The sequence below is a fragment of the Melospiza georgiana genome, chromosome 6, assembly GCF_028018845.1.
Source record: "Melospiza georgiana isolate bMelGeo1 chromosome 6, bMelGeo1.pri, whole genome shotgun sequence".
Classification (NCBI taxonomy): domain Eukaryota; kingdom Metazoa; phylum Chordata; class Aves; order Passeriformes; family Passerellidae; genus Melospiza; species Melospiza georgiana.
In genome coordinates, this window is record NC_080435.1 from 63,120,228 (window position 1) to 63,135,256 (window position 15,029).

Consider the following 15,029-nt stretch of genomic DNA (forward strand, 5'->3'; position numbering starts at 1 on the left):
GGGACTTGCTGTATCCCTGTTCCTCAGTGAGAATTCCAGGCAGGCAGATGCCACTTCCTCATTACTCATCTGCTGGAAGTGTTCTCAATTCCAATTAAAAAATGAAAAACATTTTGAGATCACTCCCAAAGCTGATTTAAAACAAATCAGCAATCTGACAAATCCGAAGGTTAATCACCATGTTTGAGTTTCAAAATTAAGTTCAGAACTTGAGGTTTTTAGAAGAGAATGGAGCTGGGAAGGGCCTGGAGCACCAGGAGAGGCTGAGGGAGCTGGAAAGGGGATGGAGAATTCCTGAGGGAGCTGGGAAGGGGCTCAGCCTGCAGCAAAGGAGGCTCAGGGTGGATTTTGGGAAAATTCCTCCATGGAAAGGGTGCTCAGACCCTGGCACAGCTGCCCAGGGAGGTTTGGAGCAGCCATCCCTGGAGGTGTCCCAGAAAAACCTTTGGGTGTGGCAGTTGAGAGCATGGATGAGTGGTGACCCCAGTGGTGGTGCTGGAGTCTTCTGGTCTTTTCCTGCTTTAATGATTCAGTGATTTTATGATGAGAAAGAAAATTTTGGAACAATGTTTTTTGGGTTTTTTCTTCTTTCTGCCACTTCTTTTCCCTGCTGTTTTTGAATGGATTTGTTCCCACATGGTAGGACAAGGGAAGTTTGGGGTCTGAAATGACCAAAGGACAGAAGCTCTGGAGAAGGGCAGAGCTGCTGGGAGGTCCAAAGGCAGCCAGGCATGAAGGAGAATCCCCCTTTGGGCCTTCGCCCACTGCCTTGGCTCCTTGTTGGGAGTTGAGGGATTCCTTAATGGACACTGAGGATGTGGGGTTCCTTGTTGGAAACTGAGGATTAGAAAATCCCATCCAGCAAATCCCTTTATTCTCCATGCCAGAGGGTTTTGATGATAATAGGGAAAGATGGAAGGAATACACTCTTTTACCCTTACCTCCTTTGTATTCTCAAATCTTGGTGCTGATGTTTTATGAACGTGCTGAGCTGGTGATTCCAGCAGAGCAGAGACTTTTTCTGGAAAAGCTGAGATATTGTGGATAACATTTCCCTTGCATCCATGGGCATATCCATGAGTGGCACTGTCATATTTTCTGAAAAATCCTCTTTGCCCAGGAATTTTCTCCTGGGAAGCTGAGAAGCCTCAGAGAGAAATGAAAACAATAATTATCCCATTTGCTTCTCCTGTGTTCTGCTGCTTTGGAATGTGCTTTGGAGATTGTTTATCCAACATGTGAATTGTTTTAATTTAATGACCAATCGTGGTCAGGCTGTGTCGGGACCCTGGAAGAGAGAGTCACGAGGTTTAAATTAGTCACAAGGTTTTAATTACTATCTTGTTAAACCTTCTGTAAGGCTCCTCTCTCTATTCTTTAGTACAGTTTTAGTATGGCGTAATGTAATGTAATGTAATGTAATGTAATGTAATGTAATGTAATGTAATAATATAATATAATATAATATAATATAATATAATATAATATAATATAATATAATATAATATAATATAATATAATATAATATAATTCTTCTATTATTTATCATTCTTCTAAGAATAATATTCTTTATTATTTAGTATTCTTTATTATTTATTATTCTTCTAAGACCACAGAGTCATATTCTCAATTCCTCCTTCATCCTGGGGACCCAGCAAATGCCACAGATGAGGAGCTGGCAGCTCCTGCCCACCATTCCCAGCCCTTGGGAAGCCACTGCTGCTGGACAGGGATCAGGTGTGGGATTGCTGCTGCTGTCAGAGCTGGGTGATGAATTTTGGCTGGTAAATGTGAGATCCTTTTCCCACTCCCACAAATTTTGCACGGAGGGAGTGACTCCCTGATGGAAGTTAATGACTAATTGCCCTCTGTTAATAGGATTGGAACCTTTGGAAAAGGGCTGGAAAATCATATAAACAGTAACACCTGACCTGGCAGTGTCTGAGTACCCAGGTGGGAGTTTATTAATTCTCCTCATTAATTTTTATTGATTTGTTGATCGCTCATTGATGCCTGTCCAAACAAATCATGGAATGCTGAGGAGTGAGAGGCTCTGGAGTTGTTCACATCAATACTGAGCTGTTAGTTTGGATTCCCAAGGAATCAGATCCATAGGGAGATAATTTATGCTTCTCCTGGACTCTGTGTCAGTCCAATTCCTAATGAACATTGATATTCTCCAGTGATGGAGGAGCCTCAATAATTGCTCAGACCCACAAATCTCGTGGAATTGTTTCCATTTCCAGTGGTTGGACACAAAGGAGTGATCCAGGAGAAATATTGCCATGGGAGCTGGTATCCATCAGAGAACTGGGAAAGGGAGAGGGCAGGGATGGACTGAGAGATGTTATGAATTCCCAGTGCCAGGAGAGCTTGGATCAACCACAGCATTTCCCTGGAAACTGGGATAAACCTCTCCATAATTCCTGGTGGAATTCTTCCCAGCAGCCTGGAGGGGTTGGTCCAATGTTCTGCTCTTGGTTGTGGGGAAGTTGGCAGAGAAATCATGGAAGGAGCAAGGACCCCTCAAGATCTCTGTCCCCTCAACTCCTCTGTTGCTCTTTCCTGGCCCAGCACAGCCTGGGATTTACGAAAATGAAGGAAAACCTCTGGTTATCTACCCTGAGTTGCCCCAAAATTTGGGAATGGGGTGATTTATGCCGTGAAAATGTGGAATTCCCCTTAAAAAGCTCTCAGGCATTCCCAACTTGGTGGTCCAGAATTTTTCCACAGGAGGAAAAGATTCGGGGCTGACAGAACTCCCAGTCCTTTTCCCAATGCCAGGGCCTGAAGGAAATGGGAGTTTTTAAGGCGAATTAGATTTTCCAGTGGTTGGAATATCTTGGAATGACATTTTAAGTGCCAGATGTGGCACTTAAAGCTCTTTGTGGTTGCCCTGATGAAGCACATTTGGATCTGAAGTGGGAGGAAGGGTTAGATGGGACTTTGGGAAGGAATTCCTGGCTGGGAGGGTGGTAAAACCCTGGGATGGAATTCCTAGGGAAGCTGGGGCTGCCTCTGGATCCCTGGAAGTGTCCAAGGCCAGGCTGGACACTGGGACTTGGAGCAGCCTGGGACAGTGGGAAATGTCCTTGCATATGGAATGGGATGAGCTTTAAGATCCATTCCCAGAAATAAATGTTGATGCGGCCTGGAAAACACAAAGTCCATGTAATAAATTCCCATCTTTAGAAAGGGAACCCATTCCAGTCATTCAGCTGCTCCTGCTCCACCCGTGTTTGACAACAAAGATGTGAGAGCGAGGTGTGAGACATTGAAGTACAGCAAACACGGCTTTAATTCAAGAATTCATTTTATTCCCTGAAAAGAGATTTGTTTTCCTTGTTTTGCTCGGGACAGATCTGTGCTGGCTCCCAAGAACTGCAAATTGTTGTTTAAAAAGCTGCTTATTTTCGTTTAACATGCCAAAGTGGCATTTCCTTCTTGATTTGCATTCGTGGAACTGTTCAGTGTTTTAAATTTCCTCTTTAATATTAAACTGTGCATTTTTCAGGCAGCAGACTAAACTGAGATACATTCCATAGTCAGTGGAATTTTTGCTCTGGAGCTGAAACCAGGCCTGGTTTTTCTCAGGGTGATTTGCTGGAATTTGCATAGGGGGGTTTGTAGCACCTGCAGCACTTCCTCCTGCTTTGGGACAGCCTCAGAAATTTTATTTCTAGGGCTTTTCCTGGGCTGTGAGGGTGAAATATGGGAGAAAAGGCTGAGGGAGCTGGGCAGGGGCTGCAGAATCCCTGAGGAGCTGGGCAGGGGCTGCAGAATCCCTGAGGGAGCCGGGCAGGGGCTGCAGAATCCCTGAGGGAGCCGGGCAGGGGCTGCAGAATCCCTGAGGAGCTGGGCAGGGGCTGCAGAATCCCTGAGGAGCTGGGCAGGGGCTGCAGAATCCCTGAGGAGCTGGGCAGGGGCTGCAGAATCCCTGAGGAGCTGGGCAGGGGCTGCAGAATCCCTGAGGAGCCGGGCAGGGGCTGCAGAATCCCTGAGGAGCTGGGCAGGGCTCACCTGGAGCAAAGGAGGCTCAGGGGCCCTTGTGGCTCTGCACAGCTCCTGCCAGGAGGGCACAGCCGGGGGGTCGGGCTCTGCTCCAGGGAACAGGGACAGGAGCAGAGGGAACGGCCTCAGGCTGGGCCGGGGCAGCTCAGGGTGGGCACAGCAGGAATTTCCCCACGGAAAGGGGGCTCAGGCCTTGGCACTGCCCAGGGCGGTTTGCGGTCCCCATCCCTGGAGGTGGCACTGAGAGCTCTGGGCTGGGAACAGGGTGGGCATTGGGCACAGCTGGGACTCTGATCTTGGAGCTCTTTTCCAGCCTCAGGGGTTCTGTGAGGTTTAGATTGGATATTTGGGAAAATTTCTTACCTAAATTTGTTGTCCAGCCCTGGCACAGGTACAGGGCGGAGTCCCCATGCCTGGCAGGATTTCAAATCCATGTGGATGTGGCACCTGGGGACACAGGGCAGTGGTGGCCTTGGCAGTGCTGGAGAATGGTTGGATGAACTTTTCACACCTTAATGCTTCCATGATTCCATGAATATCTGTCTTGAACTCATGCTGAGTGGGGATATGATTGGATTTAGAGGATAATCCCAGAGAACTTTCCAAGCTTCCATTGTCCCAGTCTGCTCCTAGCCCCAGTGTCCAGCCTGGCCTTGGGCACTGCCAGGGATCCAGGGGCAGCCACAGCTGCTCTGGCAATTCCATCCCAGCCCCTCCGCACCCTCTCAGCCAGGAATTCCTTCCCAATATCCCACCCAAATCTCCTCTGGCACATCTTGAGAGCGTTTCCTCTCATCCTTGTTTTATGTATGTGCTTTTTCCTTCAGGATAAATCCATGTCCTTGCTGCTGCCTGTCAGGAACTGCTCTACCAGCACGTCCTGCAAAGGAAAAAAAAAATTAGTTAAAAATTACATTAAAATTTAAAAAATAAATTAGTTAAAAATGCGTTTCTAAAAGGAATTTTACCAACCTGTGTGAATCATTTAGAATTCAGGAGTTGTTTTGACAAGGTGATTTTTAACATGCGTGATTTTCACCCCTCTCTGTCTTTTCCAGTGGGGGGAAACTCCACATTTTTGTGTGCTCCCAAATAAGTGAGATGTGTTTGCTGCCAGCCTGTGATGGTGCTGAAAAGGGTCTTGCACCGTTGTCAGTTTTGTGATGCCAGGAACAACAAAGTGTTGCTGCAATTAAGGCCTCCCTTGTTGACAATTCCTTATTTTAGCAGATTCCTTGATCCCACTGCTGGCAGTCTGTGGGATGCCAACGGCTCCAGGAGCACTTCAGGGAGGGAGTGGAGTGTGGGAAGGGTTCCCTCTGTGCTCATCTCTGTAATTCCCCCTTAATCAGTGGGGAAAAAATGGAGAATGCTCTTTTTTTTTGGGTGTGAGGGACAGATCAACCTGGAATGTTGTGAGTTAACCAAGTGTCATTCTCTGGAAATGCTGGAATAAGGGGCTGGGGAATTCAAAAGCACCAATTTCCCAGGTTGTTATTTAAGCACAAAAAGCTGAAAGAAATCACAGTTTCAGGCTTTCAAGCAGAAATAAAAATTGCAAGGCAGCATCTCTCAGTGACTTTATTCTCGCTTAAAAACAGCACAAAAATCTTAAAATTCCTCTGAAAACCTGCCTGGAATTCCCAGACCAGAGGGATATTTTCTCAGTGCTGATGCTCCAGGTAATTAAATTTTTAATTCCAAGGTTATTGGCCAAGAGTGTCCCACACATGGTGGAAGTGAGGATACCCACATTATCCCTGGATTTCTTTTGGGTGAAAAACCGTGGCACCCAAAATCCATAAATCCACTTGTGGCACCAGGCATGGAGAAGAGCAGCTCCTCTCCTGGAGCTGAACTCGATGAGAGAAAGAAAGAGCAGGAGTTAAATCAGGAAATAAATCCCTGCAGGAGCACAGAGGGAATTATCCCTAATTGTCTGCCTGGGCAGGGACACACGGATCTTTGGGAGACCTTTGCTCCTGTGGAAATGGCAGGAATTGGCCTTGCAAGGACGTGTCTGGGGCTCAGCTGGAGGAAAAAGAGGCAGAATTCCCACAGGGAATGAGTGTGGAGCAGGAAAAGGGATTCCTGATGTTTTATTTTCTCCCACAACTTCCTAAAATGGGATTTTACCCCAGTGGGGATTGGTGGCTTCTTCCAAGGAACAAGAGGTAGGACAAGAGGAAATGACGTCAAGCTGTGCCAGGGGAGGTTTGATTTGGATATTTTAGGAGTTTTTTCATGGAAAGGGTTGTCCAGCCCTGGCGTAGATGCCCAGGGTAGGGGTGGAATCCCCATTCCTGGAGGGATTTAAAATCCCTGTGGATGTGGCACTTGGGGGCATGGAGCAGTGGTGGCCTTGGTAGTGCTGGGAATGGTTTGGTTTGATGGGATCTGAGGGTTTTTCCAACCTGGACAGTTCCAGGACATGAAGGGACTGGGATGTCAGCAGGGTTGATTTGGGCTGCAGGATAAATAATTAAGGACAAATTAAAGCTGATGAAAAGTAAGTAAGGAGGTGTTGAATCATTACAGCAAGCTAGAAACTAAAATCCCGTGTTTTTAGGAAATGTTTCCTTCTCTGACTTCCCTAAAAAATTGTTTTTGCAGAGGATATTCTGTATTTGTTCTCTGCAATGAACTGAGGGTGAGACAGCCCCAGTCTGAGTGGGAGACTCCTGATTTCCCAGGCATGGAGAACTTCAGGATCCCAGTGCTTCCAAAGGAAATGAGCTGCAGAGGGACTGGGGACAAGAGATGGAGGGATAGGAGCCAGGGAATGGCTCCCAGTGCCAGAGGGCAGGGATGGGTGGGAGATTGGGAATTGGGAATTCCTGGCTGGGCTGGAATTGCCAGAGCAGCTGTGGCTGCCCCTGGATCCCTGGCAGTGCCCCAGGCCAGGCTGGGCACTGGGGCACCCTGGGACAGTGGGAGGTGTCCCTGCCATGGCAGGGCTGGCACTGGCTGGGATTTAAGTCTCATTCCAACCCAAACCGTTCCATGATTTTTTGGGCATATGCACCCATGGAAAAGGATCAGTGGATTTTCCCAATCAATGGATTCTCCCAATCACCAGGAGTCAGAAACTCACACAGACCGAGGCACACCCATGAACTCCCAGCACCAGGGAACGACCAGAAACTGCCCCAGGCATGGCCTGAAACATTAGAAAAGTCCTGAAATATTGGGAATTTCTGGGATCACTGTGCAGGAAGGATTTCATTTACTCCCACACTCAGAATCAGTGACTGGAGTACAAGGGTGCGATGGGATAATCTTCAAGTTTCCCTTGAGAGCCATTCCATGGTTTTATATTCTCAGCCCAAATCCATGTCTGAGGAGCTCTCCTGGCCTTTTCCTGATCCCTCTCTGAACTCCAGCAGTTTTTACACATGCCCGGCAGCAGGAACAATAACCAGCAGTGAGAGGAGTTGTAAAGGGTGGGAAAAAAGCCATAAATCCGTCTGTTCCTGGAGAAACAGCATTAGGACAGCCCAAACCCAATATAGCCAGCACTGCTAAGCTTTGTAGTGTCAAAATTAGGTCAGGCCTAATTCTGTGGCAGCAGTGTTGGGAAGCAGCAGTGGGATTTGATTATCTGGGAGCCTTGGGATGGCAGTGCCATCAATCACGGAGCTCCACAAACACCAGGATAGGCAGGAATATTGAGCAACATGGGAAAATGATCCCCAATGGGATAAAAGGTGACTTTTTCCTGTTTGATGGGAAAGTTCAGCTCAGAGGAAAGTGCCCAATAAATATTCCCGTGGGCATTAGGTGAAAGCAGGTGGAAAATATTTAGGAGTGATATGGAATGATCCAGGAATGGCACAACTGGTTTGAAATCTGGTCAGCATCACACCTGGAAGTTTCCTCTCTCAGGCACCTGGGATTTGGCTCAGCTTGGAGCCAAAATGAAAGATTTCTCCATAAATGGAATATTTGTTTAATTGAAGCTACTTGTGTAACATTTGAATTTCCCCAAAGAAAAATTCACTTAGAGAAGAAATAAAAAAACCCTGTTTCAATATTCCATTTATTTGTGGACTGGGCCTCACCTCCAGCTGGAAAAATAGCCCCAAATCCCAAATTAGCTGCAGTAAAATGCTCCAAATTCTGCATTGATGAGGGCAGTGCATTCCCATGGCAATATCTCAGAGATTCCTGGTCATTCCATTTGCAGTTTAGGAGAATTAAGAGCAGGGAAAATATGGGAAAAGTGAATTCTGAGAGTAGCAAGTGCCGCAATTACTTTAAATCTCCTTTTTCTTCAGAAAATCACATTATTTCCTCCTTGTTCTGCTGCAGAACTGCGCAAAATTCACAGGGACTTCACTCCTGCTAATTAATTTTCAAGGGGAAAGCTCAAGGCTGCAGGAGGGGAGAGGGATTTGATTTGTGGCAATTCCATCCTGCATTTTCTAGCAGATCCATCATGGATCTCCTATTTCCAAAAAAATAAAAAAGGAAATTTCTCATTTTAATAAAGTTTTAAGGAATCCCACACGTTCCATGAATCAGGAAGATCTTGGTACTGCTCAGATTAAGGGAATGCAAGTTCTGATGTTAGTCAGAGTTTAATTCCCTGTTTTCCAACAAAGACTAGACCAAATCTCTATGTGTGGGAAACTTTGAACCAGGAAAGAGCTGTGCCAAGGGATCCTGGAACGAAATCCTGGAATGTTTTGGGATGGAAGGAACATTAAAGCCCATCCAGTTCCACCCCTGGAATCCACACCTTCCCTTGGATGCTCCAACCTGGTCTTGGACAATTCCAGAGGTCCAGGAGCAGCCACAGCTTTCCTGGGAAATCCATTCCAGCTTCTCCCAGCCAGGAATTCCCAATTCCCAATCTCTCATCCATCCCCGCCCTCTGGCAGTGGGAGCCATTCCCTGGGCCCTGTCCTTCCACCCCTTGTCCCCAAGTCCCTCTCCATGGAATCATTCCCATTCCCAGCTCCACAAATCTCCATCTCCCAACTCCTCATTCCAGCTGAAATGAATCCCAAAGTCCTCTCAAACTTTCCCCCGTTTTGCCAATCCAAAACAACACTTCATTCCCACTTTTCTCAAAGGATCCTGATAACATTTTCCATGAAAAAAAAAAGGTCAACGTGAGCTTCTGAAGCTGAGGAAATTCCCAACCATTCCCAATCCACCAGCATAGCTCAGGGATCACCAAATCACCCTCAAGCCTCCAATATTTTCCCAGTCCAGTGAGGAGTTTCCAGGCTGAGAAAACACCCAAATTCCATTGGAATTCCTTTGGATCAGGACTTTGGATCACAGCTTCTGTGGGAAATCCTTTCCAGGGCCTCCCCACCCTCCCAGCCAGAAATTCCTTCCCAGTATCCCGCCTAAACTTGGAATTGGTGGAAAAGAGCAGCCAAGAAAGGAGAACCTTTCAATTTTTCATGGAAAGAGGGAATCTTGTGGGGTCACACAACTCCTGCAGCAGAACGAGGGGGTTGTGCTCGGATTTGTTGTTTTACCTTTTCCTTGGAGGACCTTTCCTTGCTCCAGGTTGTGCCTTGCAGGAATGGTGCTGGGAATGGTGCTGGGAAGAACCCACGCAGCATTTTCCATGTGCAATCCCTAGCCAAATTCTCCTCAAATGTCACAAACAAAATCAATGCTAAGCTGATATTGTTTTAATGGATGAAATCCCTGGAGGCAGCTTTCAGAAGGAGCTGGGATGAATATTTCTGCAGGAAGGAGGGAGGTGACATTTCATAATTATGGGATGTCTCCTGAACCATAAGATTTTTCACTTGCTGGAAGAGGAATATTTGCTATTTTCCTTGATTGGTTTGATCTCCTCTCAAAGCAGTGTTTCCCTTGGCAATAACAACACCCAGGGGGGCGTTTTCCCTTTCCTGCTCCTTCCCAAATTTAATGGTTTCAGGAGAGTGGCACAGCCACTAAAATGAAGGACACTTCAGCTGTGATTTGGAGTTAGATGAATATAACATGAATAAGAATGGAATATTAATGGAATATGGATTTAAAAGGATGTTGGAATATTGCTGCTGACTGCTCTAATTTGGTCCCAAGTTTGATGAGCCGTGCTGAACCCTCGCTTACCTTTCTGCTCTGTGGCTCTGCTTCAGCATTCCTGCATTTTGGAATCCGTGGTGTGGGAGATGATGGAAGTCCCTGTGGTGACTCAGAGCCCTGGAAATGGCAGAGCAAAGAGCTCATTCCATGTCCTTGGGATGCTGAAATCCTGAGGAGTGTGGAGGGGGATCAGCATTCCTAGGAATTCCAGGGAAAAATCAGCACACTGAGTGTTGGTGCTGCTGTTCTACTTGGAAAAATAATCATAGTCAGGAATTCACGGATTGTTTCCAGGTTAGAGTGTGACACATGGCCCTGGTTCCTAACCAAGGACATTCCAGGAGCTTCATGGGAAGATCCACCTGCATCTATGGGACAAGGGAATCATGTAATGCTAGAGGGATTTGGATTGGAATGGATCTTAAACCCAGTTCCACCTCTGCCAAGGGCTGGGACACCTTCCGCTATCCCAGGTTGTTCCGAGCAGCTTTATTCCATCATTGTGTTGGACTTGGAGTAATTAGGACCACTTTTGGCTGGAGCAGGGCTGCGTTGTTCTTTGTTAAACCTTCTGGAAAAGTGAGGAGGGAAAGTTCCTGGGGCTTTGGAACTCGGGATGTGGTGGCTGAAAGAGCAGAGCTTGCTGGAGTCTTTGCTGGAATGATGGCTTCAAACTGAGTGTGGGGCTGGATGGGATATTGGGAAGCAATTCTTGGCTGGGAGGGTGGGGAGGCTCTGGAATGGAATTCCCAGAGAATCTGTGGCTATCCCTGGAAGTGTCCAAATATGGGTTTGGATAGGACTTGGAGCAGCCTGGGACAGTGGAATGTGCTGGTTGTAATGAGATGGGATTTAAGGTCCTTCCCACCCAAACCATTCCATGTTTCTATGGAGGAAGCATCCATTCCCTGCTCCTCCTCTGCCTCTTCTGCCTCCTTGGCTTGAGCCTCATTTTCTCCAGGCTGTGGAGAGCGAGGCTCAGACACTGGAATTCTTGGCAGGTTTGGATCAATCCTAGGCCTTCAGATCAGGATCCCACGATGGGCTGTGTCCACAGGGAGCTGTGTGTGGGCTGGACCAGGAATGCCAAGGTGAGGGGGGGTTCTGAAGGGATGCCAGAGCCCTGCATCCTGGGAATTCCATGTGGATCCTGGCAGAGGAATTGCAGGATGACCAGAGAAGCAGGGTTGGTGTGACGTGCAGCATGGAGACCTGGCAAAGCAGCCTTGGGAAGGGGATCCAGCTACTGCAAAGAGCCTGGGGAGAAGCTTTGAGGCTCTTCCATGGGAAAAGGGGCTGGGAGCTCAATGGCATCACATGGATGAACAGAAAGGATGGAATTCCAGGTGTTTAAATCCCACAGAATTCCATTTTATCTTTTGTGCCCTTTAGTTTCTGTGCTTTTATTAGGGTCAGTAAATCAGTTTCCTTCTCCTATTGATTCACTCGCTGGAAATTGTCATAGCTGTGAATTTCACGGTTCAGAAGTGAAATTGTGGAGCTGGGAATGTACTTTGGAGTCTTGTGGAAATGGAGCTGGGATTTATGCAGGTGTAATAACAGGAATGTCGTGCATTCCTTACACTTACGACGTGTAAATCTGAGTAATTCCTGTACTACAGGTTGTACCAACAAGGAAATTAAAGCAAGGTTCTGCCTGAACTTAACTCCTGCTCCAAATCCTGATCCCGCTGACGGGATTTGGAAAGGAAGCAGCAGCATCAGTGCCACTGTTTCCCCTGCTTAATTTTCCTGCTTTAATTAAGTCTTTTCATTTGCATAACGAGTGTGATAATGCATTTAGGAAGATATAGAATAAAAACAATAATGCCAAGTTCATTTTGGAAATGGAAACAAAAAAATTGGAATGCAAGCGGGGGGTGCTGAAAGTTTCATCCAGGGGATTGACAAGGATTAATAAAAACCATGGAAATCTCTTGTGGTGATGAGTATGTGCTGAGTAAACAGTGAGTAACTGTGTGGGAGAGATGCTCAGTGCTGGTTCCGGGGCTGGGGTGGCCTGGGATGGACTTGGTCGGTTGGATCATGTAGCTGAAAATGCCGAGGTAGGTTCAGTTCCCTTAAGAGCTGGACTCAATCCTTGTGGCTTTTCCAACACAGATCATCCTGTAACCCTGGGATCCATGTGGTTCTCATCCCATTTCTCTGCTAGCCTTGCAGCCCCCTGCTTCAGGGTCAGCCCCAGGCGTGGAGTGGTCTGGGATGGGCTTGGTTGATTGGATCTTGGAGTTGAGAATACCAAGGTTGTGTTTGATTTCCTTGACGGCTGGGCTTGATCCTTGTGGGATTCCTCCAGCTTGAAACATCCCGTAATTTGGTGATCCATGTAGTTCTGATGCTGTTTCTCTGCTCGCACTGCAGCACCCCCAGCTCATAGCCAGGAGTGGAGTGGTCTGGGATGGGCTTGGTTGGTTGGATCATGGACCTGAGAATGCCAAGGTCACATTGGATTTCCTTAAGAGCTGGACTTGATCCTTGTGGATTTTTTCCAACCCAAAACATCCAATAATCCCATGATCTATGTGATTCTCATCCCATTTCTCTACTGGCTTTGCAGCCCCCCAGCTCATGGCCAGGCCCAGTGGTCTGAGACGGCTCAGTTCATAGGATCTTGGAGTTGAGAATGCCAAGGTCGCGTTTGATTCCCTTAAGAGTTGGATGTGATCCTTGTGGGATTCTTCCAAGCTGGAACATCCCATAATTTGATGATCCATGTGTTTCTGATCCCGTTTCTCTGCTGGCCTTGCAGCCCCCCCCACGGTGCGGATCGTGCACTCGGGCCTGGCCTGCAACATCGAGGAGGAGCGCTACTCCGAGCGCGTCTACACCATCCGCGAGGGAGAGACCCTGGAGCTCACCTGCCTGGTCACAGGCCACCCCCGGCCACAGGTGAGTCCCTGCCCACCACACCTGTCCCCTCCACACCCCCAGACCCTCCACAAGCCGGGTTCACCTTCAGAGTCTGCGCGGTGGGCAAGATCCACTGGGATCCAGGTGGGGGATCCATCCCGGATGTTGGGTGGATATTGGGTGTTCCAGAGGAACTTGAACAGCAGGAATGTTGGTGATTTGTTTTGGAAAATCTGGTGTAAAAATAAGATTTTTACACCCTATATTCCTGGGTTTATTCAAGTGTAAATTCCTAAATTTACACTTTAAATTCCTGGTGTGTTTGATTTCCATGGAGGTTGGTAAAAGAGAGGGAAAACAATTATAAGGGTGACAATTATTGGAGAGTTTTTTGGAAAATCTGCTGTAAAAATCAGCAATATTGTGTTTTAAATTCCTGGTGTGTTTGATTTCCATGGAGGTTGGTAAAAGAGAGGGAAAACAATAATAAGGGTGACAATTGTTGGGTGAAAATCCCTAAAGTTGTCATGTTGTCTGGGATCTTCACACCCCAGTCCTCAGAAATCCAGCTGGAACTATGGAAGAGGGAACAGCTGGAGCAGGGAACCCAAGAGCTTGGGAATGTCTCCCTGTTCACCTGGATCAGCAATGTCAGGGAACCCCCAGCGTTGCAGCTGGATAAACCAGAATTACCTGGGATTTGTGCTTTAAATTCCTGGTGTGTTTGATTTCCTTCAGAGGTTGGTAAAAGAAAGGGAAAACAATTATAAGGGTGACAATTATTGGAGAGTTTTTTGGAAAATCTGCTGTAAAAATCAGCAATATTGTGTTTTAAATTCCTGGTGTGTTTGATTTCCGTGGAGGTTGGTAAAAGAGAGGGAAAACAATTCTAAGGGTGACAATTATTGGAGAGTTTTTTGGAAAATCTGCTGTAAAAATCAGCAATATTGTGTTTTAAATTCCTGGTGTGTTTGATTTCCATGGAGGTTGGTAAAAAAAAGGGAAAACAATTATAAGGGTGACAATTGTTGGAGAGTTTTCTTGGAAAATCTGGTGTCAAAATCAGCAATATTGTGCTTTAAATTCCCGGTGTGTTTAACTTCCATGGAGGTTGGTAAAAGAGAAGGAAAACAATTCTAAGGGTGACAATTGTTGGATGAAAATCTCTGAAGTTTTGCTATTGTCTGGGATCTTCACACTCCAGTCCTCAGAAATCCAGCTGGAGCTCTGGAAGAGGGAACAGCTGGAGCAGGGAACCCAAGAGCTTGGGAAACCTTGTTTGCCTGGCTCAGGAATGTCATGGAACCCCCAGCGTTGCAGCTGGATAAACCAGAATTACCTGGGAATAAATCAGCTTTTTCCAGGCCTATCCTTATTTTATCAAGCTCAAGATTGTTGGCAACTCCTGCTGCACCTCCCTGGTGTGACCCCCTTGGGCCAGGACACCTCGTTAATCAGTTATTTTTAATTAGGATAATCACCAGGAATTTTCTTTCCAAAGTGATGAATTATACCCTTTGTTTTTGGAATTGCAAGGGATGGGCAGGAATTGGGAATAGGGAATTCAGAGACCTTCAGTGTGAGCTCCTCCAGGAAGGAGGGGTTTGCTGTTTTTGTTGTTCATTCCATGATTGTTCCCAATTTAAGGAGAATATTTAAAGTTAAAGTAGTGGAAGTTTATTCTGTGCTGGTTTAGGGATGGTGTTTCCAGCATTCCAAATTTTTCCTGATCTTTCCACAGGATGCTCTCAGATTTGGGTTGCAAATTGCACGGAAATTGTTTTCCAGCTGCTGTTTGATCAGGTGCTGGGGAATGAGGTTATAAAATATGGAATTGTGCATTCCAAGAATGCTTTCACACTTCCACGTTGACTCAAATTTTTCAATTTTTCTTGGCATGGAAACTCCTTTTGGTTTCAATACTGGAGGAATTAAACAACCCTGGATTGGCAATTTGTAAAATCACAGAATTGTGGAATGGTTTGGGCTGGAAAGGAGATGAAAAATGAACCAGTGCCAACTCCTCCCATGGGTAGGAATATTTTCCACTCCAAGCCTTGAACATTCCCAGGGATTTCTAATCTGTA

At 46.6% G+C, this 15,029-nt stretch overlaps 1 protein-coding gene across 2 annotated transcripts in view; it reads left to right on the forward strand.

Annotated features, from left to right (window-relative positions):
* MDGA2 (MAM domain containing glycosylphosphatidylinositol anchor 2) overlaps window positions 1-15,029 on the forward strand; it is a 204,532-nt gene that overhangs the window by 50,598 nt on the left and 138,905 nt on the right. Inside the window, exon 2 of one of the 2 annotated variants that reach the window (XM_058026932.1) lies at window positions 12,842-12,981. In XM_058026932.1, the coding sequence (XP_057882915.1) occupies window positions 12,842-12,981 (140 nt within the window). Of the gene's footprint in view, window positions 1-12,841; window positions 12,982-15,029 lie in introns of those variants that run through there. The other variant, XM_058026933.1, reaches the window with a different exon arrangement.